The 14,741-nt window shown below is 43.5% G+C and overlaps 1 protein-coding gene across 1 annotated transcript in view; it reads right to left on the bottom strand.

Annotated features, from left to right (window-relative positions):
* The window catches only part of PPP1R16B (protein phosphatase 1 regulatory subunit 16B), a 96,763-nt gene that overhangs the window by 18,950 nt on the left and 63,072 nt on the right, over positions 1 to 14,741 (bottom strand). The window contains exons 2-4 of the mRNA XM_056844649.1: positions 9,439 to 9,509; positions 3,883 to 4,028; positions 994 to 1,097 (exon numbers count right to left, since the gene is read on the bottom strand). Coding sequence (XP_056700627.1) covers positions 994 to 1,097; positions 3,883 to 4,028; positions 9,439 to 9,509 — 321 coding nt within the window. The remainder of the gene's footprint in view (positions 1 to 993; positions 1,098 to 3,882; positions 4,029 to 9,438; positions 9,510 to 14,741) is intronic.

The following is a 14,741-nucleotide window of genomic DNA, read 5'->3' as shown; positions in this document are numbered from 1 at the left end:
TCTATCAGCTGGAGATCAGTTGTAATAGCAGGAGATTTCCAGCTAGTACCTGGAGTTTGGCAACCATACCACTCTCCCTCCAGGAGTTCAGAAGTCAGCTGACCCCAGGAGTTCAGGTCAGCAGTTCAGGTTCTCCCCTCCTCCAAGAAAGAATGTGCAGTACAAAAAAGGCCTTGCTACCTCCCTGCTCTACAGCTGTCATTTTTCTAGTAAATTAATGATAATGATCGTGATAACATCAATAGTAAACTTCTGAAGTCTTTGCAACACCAAAACTCATAAAAGGAATGGTCTTAGCTGACAGTTGCACATGACAGGTTGTTACACCTGAACTCGACTGCAATTTGGAAAACGTGGATTTTTCATGGGTCATCAATGATCGCCTTGTTCGGTTTCAAAAATAGGATGCAAAAAAAGGTGGTATGCAATGATGAAATTTAGGAACAGATTTCATTTCTAAAATCCCAAGCAGGGACTACTGTGCCAATGGATTAAAGCAGATAACTCATTTGCTCAGATCAAGTAGGATTGTAGCTTTAGGAAGGCAGCCATGCTTTTGCTGCTCTGTAAAATGTATGGAATGGAGTTGTTCAGGAGGGCATTTTTATAAAGGGAACAGGGTGGTAGTAACAAGGGAACTGTTCAAGCAGAATTGTTCAAGAGAGCTCTTTTTGATAAAAGGAATAGGATTGTAGTTATAGTGTCTGAAATTTTTAAGACAGTTTTCCCCTTCTTTTTATTAGATTCACCATGTTTATTTCATTGGTTTCTAGTTTTGTAATCCAGTTTTATTGCACTGTTTGTCACATTAACTGTGCTCATTTTTATTGCATTGCTTTCTAATTCTGTAATCCACCTTGAGTCTCAGTGAGAAAGGTGGACTGTAAATGAAGTAAATAAACAGATACAAATAAAGTTGTGCCATAGGGAGAAAAATGCAAGAGAAGACATGGACCCACAGCTGAAGTAGTATGTTTTCATACCAAGCCTTACCCTGGTATGCCATGCAGGTCTCAATGACATCTAAGGTTGGCTCATCTTCACAGAGGTCATATGGCATGTTTCCATCAGCATTCACAGCCAGTAGGTCTGCCCCACTGCAAGGAGAAAGCCAGGCATGAGAGCTATATGAACATTCCAGGCCCATTGGAGGGGGTGCATGATGACCCAAACATCGCTTCAACATTGCCTTATTGGAAACATGTTTGACTCGGTCTTTAAGATGCCAAATGAATGAAGCAAAGCAGCTTAAAACAATCTACGTTCACTAGTTTTGAGTGATGGGGAGGTTCATGTCTCAGTGGTAGGCCCCAGGTTCAACTGCCAGCATCTTCAGATGAAAGGACCAGGTAGCAGGTGACATGAAAGACCTCTGTCTGAGACCCTGGAGAGCTACAGACAGTCTGAATATACAATACTGACTGTGATGGACCAATTATTTGTTTTACTATAAGGCATCTTCATGTGTTTACTTGTGCCCCAGAGATCCACGTCTCCATGGGGAGCATTCTATCTCCTGGTATACTCAAAAGCAGATGTAGTGGTGTGGTTAACAGAATGATCTGTGATCTCAGTTCTCCCACCAATTCTGCAGGTGGCCTTATGCAAGACACATTTTACCAGCCTCAACTCCCCGTCTGTACTAAAGAAACAATCATGAGGACCAACCTTCTGGAGCAGATGTAAGGACAACAACAAAATAATAGCTTGGCCCTGCTGGCGTGTTTCTGTGGATGGGAAGGTTTCCGCCTGTGGAACAAGACTTTCTCACCTCTGTCCTCCCACTACAGCCCAAAATGCCCCCTAAAATGCTGTTTCTGAGGGACACGGGACTCCTCGGAACAACACAGGGAAGGGGATCTGGGGCTGCAGCAGGAGGCAAGAAGGTTACCCTCTGCAGAGGGAAATCCTTCCCAGCCAATGAGTGCAGGCACTTGAACCACTGAAAGTATTAGATAAATGCTAAGTATTACTAGCATTAACTCACTGCATCAGTTGGAATCATCATGCACCTGTTATCTATGTCAGAATCTCCCTCTACCCCAGCCAGGGGAGATATGGAAAGACAACTGCTAAAAAGAACCTGACTCCTAATACAAATCCCTGGAAAAAATTCCATACTCTGTCCGTTACAAGGATGCCCCACACCCACTTCCACTTGTTCCCCCTTCACACAAATTCTTCTGTCATCTCCATCTATCCCAGTTACAATTTCTTCCAGGACTCCCAAGATTGACAGTCTCATTGTCCTGCTTCAACAAGGCAGTTCCTGTAATCAAAATCTAGGAATGTCCTAATGCATTTCGAACCACACACAGCCTCGGAGTGAAAATAATATTCTAATACAGATTAAGCTTGATGTGCCTTGGCATTTACAGCCTTTGAAGTGGAGACCAACCAGCCACCCACATTTATATTCATGATCATTTTCCCTCCCCGGGCGAACAGAGGAAATTACAATATAAAAAAAATGCAAGTTTTTTTTTTTTTAAAGGAGTCCATCTAAATCAGCAAACAAAGGACAGGATCAGACATCCTTTGTGTCGGCTGTTACTTCCACAGGTCTCTGTGGGCTCCATGTTCTGACACTGAAGCCTTTTGATTCTATATTCAAACAGGCTCTTTGATCTGAAAAGCTTCTTACAGAATACTACTTTGATACGAACAACAGCATGCTGTGTTGTATTCTGCTAAAAAAAAAAACCTCTACATTGCCCCTTCTGGTACAGAGAGACCACTGGGGAAGGGCGGTGACGTTCTTGTTATTATTGAGGCTCAGGCCAAACAGAAACTATCTGTCCATCACATTTGTATCCTTCCTTTCCTCCACGACAACATACATTTTTTCCCTTTAAAAATTAAACTTCCAGGATGGGTTGATGTCAGACTTGTGTGGTTTACTGTGTTTTAAAGTAGATTCCACCTAGTCCATCAATGTAGGCTAATCTTTAAAAGCAAAAGCGCATGTTCAGGATATCTCCACATAAATCATAATTCATCTGTATTACATAACCTTAAATATACTTTCTTAAGAACATTGGACAAGCCTTGTGAGGTCAAATTCTTTGAAACAATAAAGCAACCAACCAGCACTAGGTGGGTCACTACAAACTGACCACCCGTGGTTCACAATCTACCTTCTGCCTAACCATGAACACCAGCGTGGTGTAGTGGTTAAAAGCGGTGGACTCTAATCTGGAGAACAGGGTTTGATTACCCGCTGCTCCTCCACACGAATGGAGGACTTTAATCTGGTGAATCGGGTTGGTTTTCCCACTGCTACACATGAAGCCTGCTGAGTGACCTTGGGCTAGTCATAGTTCTTCAGAACTCTCTTAGCCCTACCTAAGACACCTACCTCTCAAGGTGTCTGTTGTGGGGAGGGAAAGAGAAGGCAATTGTAAGCCGGTTTGAAACTGCTTAAAAGGTGGAGAAAATCGGGGTATGAAAACCAACTCCTCTTCCTCTTCTTCTTCTTCTTTTCTTCTTCTTCTTTTAAATAGGAATAGTGAAGGCACATGACAGAAATCCAGATTTTGTCATCTGACAAGTCTATTCCAAACAAATCAGTTCTAGGTCAAAACACTAGGGCTGCTTGTCCAAGGGAACCCCAAGACAGTTGTTACGGAAACTAACTCAACAATGAGAGCTGTATAGCTGGATATCTCAAATATCCACCCTATCTTGCCTTGGCCCCACTGCTGCACTTTAGGTTCTGACTCACAGGGGCAGTGCAAGAATGTATACTGCAATTACCATAGACCATAACCAGAAAGGGGGGATTGGAAATGCAAAATAAAGCATGGGGACCCCAACTTGTATTCATGGTATCCACCACTCAAGGCTGGGCCGGCATAATACAACGTATCATGGGTCACCTACTGCTGAATCAGGATCTTCACCAAGTTGATGTGCCCACATGTTGCTGCTGCATGAATAGGAGTCCACAATTCGTTGTCCTTTGCATTGACGTTGGCTCCGTGGTTCAGGAGAAGCTTGACTATTTCTTCATAGTTGTCTATGCAGCACTATGAAGGAATCAAACCCAGAAGGTGTTAAGATTGCCTGTACATGTGTAAAACTATTTCTGTGTAAATCACATCCAGAGATACTTCTACATTATTGCTACTTGATACATAACTGGTAGTCTGAAGACTGTACAAACAGTGTGGAAAAGAGTTGAAAGACAGGAGCCTAGCAGTGTGTATATGCGGGAAAGAAACTTGCTTACTCCATTTTCCTAACTACCAATTGCAGCTGCTCCTTAATCCTATAGAATTCAAACGAGATGTGTAACTGAAGGTCAAACTAGCTATAGAAATGATCACAGATCTTCATTCTGAAAAAGCGGATTGCTCAGAGAGCTGCAATCACAGCCATATGGGGACAAGAGAATTTAACTCTTCAAGCCCCACTTTGTTCAAAACCAGGCTGTACGTGCTATTATTCACTTTTTAAAGGAAAGAACGTTTTTAAAGGACACATCTTTTTTTTCCCTTTAAAGAATGCTAAAGAGTGCTAAAATCGGGGTATAAAAACCACAAGACGGTCGGTTAACAAAACCAAGTGGGTCTTAGGTCCCTCGTCTCTTCCTGCATGGCTCCGATCCAAATCATAGCTGTTTGTGCACACACAATTTCCTTTTTATGGACTCGTATAAATCTTGACATCTCTTTTAACCCTGAACACACCAGATTGCAAGCATATTTTTGTTAATTTTACTCCTCAGGAAAAAAAAAATACCTCCCTACTATAAAAGGATGTGAATGCAACATAATGCCTCTCTCTTAAGATACTAAAAATGCAGTTTGAAAAGTGATCCAAACATCAGATGGGGAGTGTGCTAGCCTTCCTGGGAACTATCTAAGTAGACCCTTGTAATAGTACCACCCAAAAAATGCATGCCTATTGCAGCAGTGCTAGATCTGCTTTTTCCAGAGTGCAGACTTAAAGGTAACCAAAACCATAGGTGAAAAAGCAAGAGGAACAGAATTTCTGCTTAATACAATAAGATTTTTGTCTCAAATATATTGTTCCCTGGGGGTAGCTGATAATAGTACAAAACAAAGCAGAGATTATAGAAGTACCATCCCATTGTATTCTTTTTCCTTACATGTTTACAATTAGGCAATAATTTGCCCCTCTTCTGTCACTTCCTATTGTACGATGGTCAAACTAGCAGCATAAATCCAACACTGTATCATGGAGATGGTGGGGAGAAACCTCTTAATATTTTCTAGCTGTTTTTAGGGTATGCAGGAATGTACATTGATAGTACCATTGCACAACAGAGAAATTATTTGTAATGCAGCACTTCTTAGGGACTTCTAAAAAAAACCCCTATGTTGTCATTTTAAAAAACTTAACAAACTGCAAAGTAAAATACCATAAAGTAAACTGGGTCTGGCGTGGAGTTTTCAGAATCCAGGTAATTTTTTTCATCAAATCTGCACAGGCGATAATTCATTACAGCAATGTCTCACATCTAGATTATGCACTGAAACTTGCAATTATCACAAGAACACTGTAAACTCATCCTTGTATGCCCTTGTTTCTACTCGTGGGGTGTGTATCAATGCAGAACAGTTAGTGCTCGAAAGAACTGTAAATATAATAAACTGTATTCTGGGTGAAGAACAATGCTTTATGGCACAGTAAACAAATGATTTTGCACCTCACCCATGTTACAGGTGGTTCTAGTTTTTGCAGGGTATCTCCAAAGAGAATTATTCATTTGCAGAAGACTAAGGAAAGAGCATTGTCATACAATCAAAGTATAAAAACAATGTAAAATCTGGAGAAAGTGGACAGAGGGAGGAAAACTTTTCTGGCCCTCCCATAATGCCAGAACTTGGGATCCCGCAAAGCTAAAATACACGTCACTTTTTTGACAAGCTGGTCTGAGTGCAGCTCCAAAAATGGGCAAATTCAATCATTTTGGCTTGTGAAAATGGCATGTGGGGGGAAGCAGGAATTCCTCCTTCTCCCACACCATCACAGAGCCCAGTCAGGCTCCTGGGGACTTTAAAAATGCCTTTCCCCACAGCTGCTGTGTGTGCACCAACCCACAGCTGCCAACTCACCAAACAAACTTAACATTTGGCCCTCAATAAAGTTGATGGGCAGCCCATTAGGGACATATAAAAGGGCTGTCACTTAGAGGAGGGCAGAGAGCTGTTCCTACTGGCAGCAGAGGATAGGACTCGCAATAATGGGTTTAAATTGTGGACAGAAAGGATATTAGGGGAGAAAAATTACAGTAAGAGTTGTTTGACAGTGGAAAGCTACCTAGGGAGGTGGTGAGCTCCCCCTCACTGGCAGTCTTTAAGCAGAGGCTGGAGAAGCACTCAGGGATGCTCTAGGCTGATCGTGGACAAAGCAGGGGGTTGGACTAGATGGCCTGTATGGCCCCTTTCACCCAGGCTAGCCTGATCTCTTCAGATCTCAGAAGCTGAGCAGGGTCAGCCCTGGTTAGTATTTGGATGGGAGACCGCCAAGGAATACCAGGGTTGCTGTGCAGAGGAAGGCACTGGCAAACCACCTCTGTTAGTCTCTTGCCATGAAAACCCAAAAAAGGGGTTGCCATAAGTCGGCTGCGACTTGACGGCGCTTTACCCACACACACACATGGCCCCTTCCAACTCTATGATTCTGTTCTATTCTAGAATGTCCTTATTTATACAATGAACAATTAACTTACAGAATTCGCTGCTACGATGTTTGATGATAGCCATTAGCTTAGATGACTTCAAAAGAGGATTAGGCAGATTCACAGGCGATACATCTATCCATAGCTATGGGCCATGATATCTTGTATGTGTGTACCAAGGGTGAAGATCCATGTGTTGCCCCTTTCAGAAGCCATGGTAACTGCATGTATTGGGAGGATCATGCGTAGAATGTTTTTGTATGCGTGGTCACAGCTAAGGGATCATTTGTACACTGTACACAGGTTGTACGTGCGTTCACTGTAACATGTACAGGTGTAGTATGTCCACTATATACCATTTGTGGAGGAGGGTTGGTGATAACAGGAGAGGGCTACACCTCCAAGCATTAGGATGCAACTTTGGTCTGCTCCATAAGGACTTCGCTTTTGACCACTATGGCTTTTCCAACTGGGTCTGCAAAGATGATGCCGTTTTGCTGTCCTCAGTAAAGGAAATTGCTACCATCACAGACTGAAAATGTTTTCGTTTGTCACAAGGCAACAACCACCCTTTACAAAAAAAAAAGTGTTTCTTATTCTAGGAGCTAGTTTGCATCTTAAAATAAACATCTATCTGGAGCCAAAAGACAATGCTCATTTGCAGAAGGAATCTGGGCTTCAGCAGCGATCCATCAATAGTAGCATTTATAACACTGACTGGGAATGAATGAACTCTGGATGAGGTTACCCGCCTTCAGAATCAGCTTAACAGCCTTCCCTCTGTTTTGACTGCCCACCTCCTTAGTGGCTGAAAAGGAGGCTGCCCAATGGTGCCCCCTGCTCAGAAGCCTCAAAGCAGTCTGAGATCAATTTCTGGACTCTGAATTTGACTTTGGTAGCATGTGTACACGTTGCGTGTTTTCCCCCAGGTCAAGACTCGTTCAGAAACATATCAGTCTACAGGAACTGCCTTGAAATAATCTTGAATGGTTCCAATACCATCTGTCTATTATTTATCTGTGGTATCAGAAACAGTCATGAAGCACTTCCAGGGATCTTCATCGTATGCTGCCTAACACTCCTCCACAAAGTTGATTGGGACCGTTGGGGATATCTGACACTGTCACACCAACATTTCATTCATCTCAATACTGTACGCTCTGTTGGTGGCTCTATGAACCCTTGGGAAGAATTCTACTTGAGATCTTTTTAACTAGGACCTTCTACATGCAACATATATGCACTCTGCCCCTGAACTATGGTTCCTTCCCTTCACTGTGGGACCACCATAGTACTGTACAGATCATATGTGACTTTCAGTGCTGGGATGTCCTGGGAGCAAAAAACAACAACAGATGTTTTCAGTTGTGAGCTGCACTAATGAATAATGAATGCAGTTGCTTTGTAAAGATGCCCTTAGGGAAGAAACTAGTATCAGATCAAATGCAGACTCCCAGATCCAGTTCTATGGGTTAAGGGCAGCCAGCAAGGCAAGAGGGGAAATAGCCAGTTTCAAACTGAGGTGTACACTGTTATATTTTCTTTTCTTTCTTTCTTTTTTGTCACTGTTATATTTTCAACCCACCCTTCATCCAAGGAGTGAAGGGCAGCATCCATGCTTCCATTTTATCTTCTCAACAACCCCTTAGTCTGAGTGTGTAACTGGCCCAAGGTCACCCAATGAACTTCATATTAGTGTGGGGACTTCCTGGTCCTAGTCCAACCCTCTAGCCACCACACTACACTAAGACTGGACACAGAGAACAGTTTCTTCAGAGAGCTGGAGGGGTATAATGGAGGCCTCGTTGCCTGTGCACTGTTGCCTCACTTCTTAGTGCTATGTGCATCAGCCTTGAGGCATGAATCCTTCCCCTCCACTCCTGGTTCTTTCCCAAAAGATTCTTACCAAGGGGAATCAGACCAGGCCAAGGATGTGGGGAGGGAACCTGTTACCCCAACTACTATTGCAGCCAGGAATTGGCCAAATGGCATCGCCAGAGGGCGTGGAGGAGTGATGGATGGTGGAGGCATGCCCACACAACTGCAGTTAAAGGGTGGCAAAGGCAGCCAAGATGCCAGAAGATGACAGGGCAATCAAAGCAGATGGAGGAGATGGCAGGTAAAAGGAAATGAGGGGAACTGTAGAAGGGCACCAAGAGAGGATGTTTGGTGATGGCAGTGACATAGAGGAGGGAAACAGACACAGAAGAAAGAGGAAGAGCAGACAGTGAGTAAAGACAAGGTAAGGGAAAAAGCAATAGAGGCTGACAGATTGGAAGGAATGGAAGCCAGGAAAGGAATGGTGGGCAAGAAGGCACAGGGTCCTTGGGGATCCAACATGCTTCAAGTAGGAGAGGTTCCATTGCTTGAAAAGGACCCAGGTGATGAGTGAGCGAGCAGAACTGCACCTATTAAGATGTTTATAGTATGTACAGCTGAGGAAATCAACAAAGAGCTTTCTTCAGGTGACATTTGAGGCATTTTTGGACTCATGCTTACCAGTTATGATGTCTTCCTGCCCCATCAGGCCTTGATATAGCATTACAAAGTTTGCAAAACCTTTGAGTCTAACTACATGTTAAATGTCCTGAAGAGGCTCATAGGTTGGGTTGACATATATGGTCTTACAGCTCTGAGCTTCACAGGCATTCAGAGACTCAATTTTGATCAGGACCCCAGTGTGGGGAGGATGGGAGACTTAGTCCTTTTCCTCCATGCTCATTTCCCAACCTAAAATTCTCCTTAATCTGACCCCTAGTTTTTACGGTCCCCCCTTTCTAAACACTTACCTGATGCAGTGCAGTTAATCCATCTTCATTGCACAGGTCAGGACTGAAGTTATTGTTCAATAAATAACAAACTGCAAGAGACAACAAAAGAGCAGTTATTCTCAGCAAGCGATCATTGCTAATTTCATCCTTGGGAGGAACAAACGACTGACCACAAAGTGAAAAAGAGAATGGATCTCTGTGGCTAAATGTGTTTCACTTTAAATCGAATCATTCTGTTGACTTCAGTAGAACGAGAACCATCTTCAAGAACTCCCAGTTAGCGTACCTCCATACCTTGGTTCATGTGTTAGAACCCGAACTAGCTCAAGTGCTTTGCTGTGGTGAACAGCTGCTTTCTTATCTGATCCCCCAAAATGGAAGAGGTCCAGGAGGGCTGTTCCTTTATGATACTGGACTTATGTGGCCACCAAACCTTCCACACCACAATTCCTGCTTCCCGATTTACCTTGTGGTGCCACCATCTTCTTTACTTTTTCTCAAGCAGAGATTCTGGTGTTTATTGTATCACTCCACACACAGAGTTCTCCTGCGCTCTTCTCTGTTCCTACAACCCCTTCCAACCTACCAGAAAGATCATTCCTGAGGTCATGAGACCCATGCAGAGGAACAGCCAGACAGGATAGAGACTGCAGTGAGGAACGACAAGGAGTTGAAGTTGCTTCTCCTTCCCTAAGCACAGCCCTCTTGAGTTAATGAGTTTTTATCCCCTGGTCCTTCCTTACTCCTGCCCACAGACATTCAGGAAAGGGGAAGAAAGAGGGGAAAAACTCCACGTGCCTGCCATGCACAGATGGCTGGATACACGACATTGAAAATAGCTCTCAATGACTGTGTCTCTGAGTGTACAAAATGTTATGCATTGCATAGCTCATGCACCCCTACAAAGCACTGGCTTATATCCACTGGAGCTGATTCATGGGGTGTGGGGAGGAGATCCACTTGCATTGGATGACTTTCTCATCTCCCTTCTCCTGTTGAAGGCCCAAATCCCTCCCCTCCACCAAATGCTGCTGCTAAATTCCGCATTCCTTTGCAGAGTCAGAACCAGCAATTATGGACAGAATCTGATAGCATATGAGAAGACAGTAGGGATGAATAATGGACAGAATCTGATAGCATATGAGAAGACAGTAGGGATGAATAATGGTCAACCACTACATTAACCACTACACAGAGAGGTATGTAAGGCAGGGATTATTCTCCAGCACAGATACTGTAAGTAAAATAACGTTTTCCAGGAAAAAAAAGTTTGTCATTTTTCACACTCGATCATCTTTTCTCTGCCCTGAACTAGAAGATTGAAGCTGAGCTTTTCCAGCTTATAGAAGAGGAGCTACAGTCCAATGGACCCCTGATGGTAGACCATTCGTGAAAGCCCCCGTTTCCTGAAAGGAGTGTGGTCACCGAGTCAGGCTGCAGCACCACACGGTGCTATTTTCCTCCTCTTGGGAGATAATTGCCGTTCCAAATGCCGGCTTCTCTGCAACGGAATTTAAAGTTTGCCTACCTCCGCTTTGAAACGCACAGTTAAAACGAACACCCCTGTGAAACAAACAAAAGCGCAATCTCTAATTTAGTTCTGTTGAACTACACGAACAATTGTCAGTGGGTTCTTCGTTTCAAGACATCCCTGCTGGAGTGTATCCAGCTTTTTTTTGGCAACACGTCCATCCTGAAGGGGCTTCATTACCGGGGAATACTAGATTCCATCTTCTGAAAACAGAGCCCGCGAAGCATTTCAGATTGATGTTGCCATTCTACAGTGTTAAAAAAAAAAAATCTCCACCTGCTTAGAGGATCCTGAGTGCTTCAGTGTTATTTCATATATTTGAAATATACTGCAAGATTTATTTTAAAATTATGAGCCTTTCCCTGAAGTTTTATCTCATTTGGCACTCCCACGGGGTGCCCTAATCAGTTTTTAATAAGACTTTCCTTATTAAAAAAAACTGTTTGGAAGTAGAAAATCCTTCTTTTATGTGATGCCACTCACAACCTTGAGGCAGGCAAAGAAAAATCCTTTTAGAGCTATTCTATATCTATGCGTTACAGAGAATGATGTTCTGCAGTGAGGTGGTAACATTTGGGACTGGACTGCTTTGACCACGGGTGGATCATGGGTGGGATCCCACGGAGCATTTCTGCATCAGCCATCAGCCGTTGCACAAGTGAAAGGGTTGAAATTAAACTCCATAGGCTGTCTGCACTGTTAAAAACTATTATATCGAAACATTATTTTCCATATTTGCTAAGCCATATAGTGTAAGGTATTACTTGATTAGAAAGCCAACATGGTATAGTGGTTAAAGTGTCAGACTAGGACTGGGTTCAAATCTCTACTGGCCCCATGGAAGCTTGCTGGGTGACCTTGGGCCAGTCACACCCTCTGAGACTCAACCCTGGCTAGTATCTGGATGGGAGACAGCCAAGGAATTTCAGAGTTGCTATGCAGAGGAAGGCAATGGCAAACCACCTCTGAACGTCTCTTGCCTTGAAAAACCTACAGGGTTGCCATAAGTCAGCTGTGACTTGATGGCAAAAAATAATAATATTTGACTGGGGTAATACTGCAACATAGTGCCACAGGTTTCACAAGAACTTGCATTATTGCTTCTCCTAGTAGGACAACACTAAGTATGTCTTCCTTTCCACTCATGCTTCACTGGCTCCAACCCCATGCTTTTGAAAGCCCCCCTCTTTATAAAGCTCATTGCATGCCTGTAGAGAACTAGCACAAACAATACCAAACCTTTCGTCCTGATGAGCTTATTTAGTACAAATAAGGACTTTTTTAGGTGGGGAGCATTCAAAAATTTAAACACATGGTCACTTACAGTCTAGAATTCTATTACTTCTGGGTAGGGTTGCCAGGTCCCTCTTGGCAACCGGTGGGAGGTTTTAGGGGGCAGAGCCAGAGGAGGGCGGGGTTTGGGGAGGGGTGAGACTTCAATGCCATAGAGTCCAATTGCCAAAGCGGCCATTTTCTCCAGGTGAATTGATCTCTATTGGCTGGAGATCAGTTGGAATAGCAGGAGATCTCCAGCTAGTACCTGGAGGATGGCAACCCTACTTCTGGGTCAAATGAGACATTGTAAAGGGAGATACATTTCTAGAGCTCCAAAGAGGTTCTTCTTTTGTGTAAACAGTAGTCTCATGGGAACCTAGGGATGGATTCAACCAGATTTTCTTCTGGTCAGTCAGCCAGCTGGACAAAATGGGGGAGGGGAGTCAGACTATCCCAGAAGGCTATGCTGGGGAGCATGCAGCCTGCCTGGACAACTGCCATGTCAGAAGAAGACTGTAGTAAGGGAAAAAGAAACTTGCTGGATCCAAATCTTGATTTAGATATGGAATGATGCAGAAGGGTATTTAATCTTTCTTCTGTGCCATTTTCCTGACTTAACACAGCCCTGGACAGCTGATATATTTGCCTTCCTGGGGCAAGGGTTAGGATTAAAAGGTGGGGTATAAATTAAGTGAATTAATGAATGGTGGCAATTCAGTATCAGAATTCCTTCCCTGTAACTATTCATCAAATTTATTTCTTTATATCCCACTTCTCCCCCACCAATGGGGACCAAAAAAAGCTTACAACATTGTTTTCTCCTCCTCCATTTTATCTTCACAACCACCCCCCTGTGAGGTAAGTCATTTGTAGAGTTGTGAATTTACAGCAAATGGTTCTATCCGATGGGCCTGGCCTAAAACGACATACAAGGGAGAAGCCTGTGAGAAAAGGAATGCTAAAGTTGCTTAACAATTGTAGATGTCACCCCAGTTGGTCTTAAATGTTAGGAAATAGCTCTGTCCATGCGCCCTAGAGTCTAGAGGAAGGTGAACCCACCCCATCTCAGCTGAAAGAAGCTGGGGCATATGTATGTCTCTGTATGAAGAAACAGCAGTTTAGATTCTGGAAGAGGATAGAGGATACTGCTGTGGTTGAAGCACCTTGAGTTTCTGGATCTCTCTGTCTAGAATCTGATGGGGGTCTGTATGTTACCTGTCTTATTTCTGCTTAAGTATCTTTGCTGCTTGGATGTTATTATTGTGGCTTTATTGCTCTGATTTATTACAGCCTTACCACTCTGGTTTTATATGTCTAATAGTTTTACACAGTGGAGTTTAGTAGTTACCTTGAGGTTTTCCTGCTGTTTTCTTTAATCGTTCTATTGTTATCGGCTGTACCTTTTAGTTAACTGTGTGGAGCAAAAATATTTCAAATAACTAAATAAAAAGAGATTGGGTTGCCATGATTCGTTTTTGAGGTTTGCTTGAGGAGATCATTGCTTGTAGCTGTTCACTTTTCCCAGAATAATGCTACTGAGGTAATGAGACCGTCAGCCACGAGGTTCATCATTACCGCTTTCTCCCAAAGGCTCGGAGAGTCAGTGCAACTTAAGAGCCAGTATTATGCTGACCGAGGATATAAAAACTTTAGCGAGAATGAAGGCTACAAAATGAAGAGCATTAAAAGGGACTAAATGGGCGCTCATAAAAGCTTATGTTTTGGGGCAGCAGAGTTGTATAATATGAGCTGGTCCCAAGAAATTGCAGGAGAAAGTGTGACTGTTAAAAAGTTAATTCTCTGTCATCTTTTCTTTCAAGTTGCAGGCACCTAACGGATGGATCCAATGAAATCAAAGTCACAAGACTATATCCGTGATGCAGATCTAGAGGTGATTCGTGCCGACAACTGAATTGGAGATAGCAGTGACTGCATTCAGCCACCTGGAACAAACCATAGTTTGTTTTGTGATATAAATGAGCCCGGACTTTTCCCTTCTCTTTGTTCCCCACACTGAGGCCCATCTAACACGTGATACCAACAGGGACTGGCAGCGTATGCCGGCTGTGAGTGCTCCATGGGAACTCAATCCTAAAGCCCCACAAAAGACAGATTCGAATCAGAACAGTGACAGAGGGGGAAGAGGGGCTCCAGCCTTCTCCCTGCACTGTATTCCCAACCTGAAAATGACTCTGGGGCGATTATTTGCCCCATGGGGGTGCATGTGCAAGCATTCATTGCATGTGTAGCCCCCTGATGGAGCAAATGATGCCCCCTGGGGCTGTTGGGTCTGGAAAACAGTGTAGGGTAAGTCTACAGCCCCTTCTCCCTTCTCCCTCTGTGCCATAGTTCTGATCTGAATTGTGCCCCTGTGGCACCTTAGGTGCTATTTGGCTGCAGGTCCCCATGTCAAATGTAATATGTAGCAAGTGCGGGTTTTGTGAGAATATTATGTTAGAGAATTCTTTCAACGTCCAAATTGCTGTGGTTGCAACTAATGGGAAATGTCCGGGGG

Source organism: Euleptes europaea, chromosome 2 (assembly GCF_029931775.1).
Source record: "Euleptes europaea isolate rEulEur1 chromosome 2, rEulEur1.hap1, whole genome shotgun sequence".
In the NCBI taxonomy this organism is placed as follows: domain Eukaryota; kingdom Metazoa; phylum Chordata; class Lepidosauria; order Squamata; family Sphaerodactylidae; genus Euleptes; species Euleptes europaea.
The sequence above is the reverse complement of the archived record's forward strand: the minus strand, read 5'-3'. Positions and strand labels throughout refer to the sequence as shown.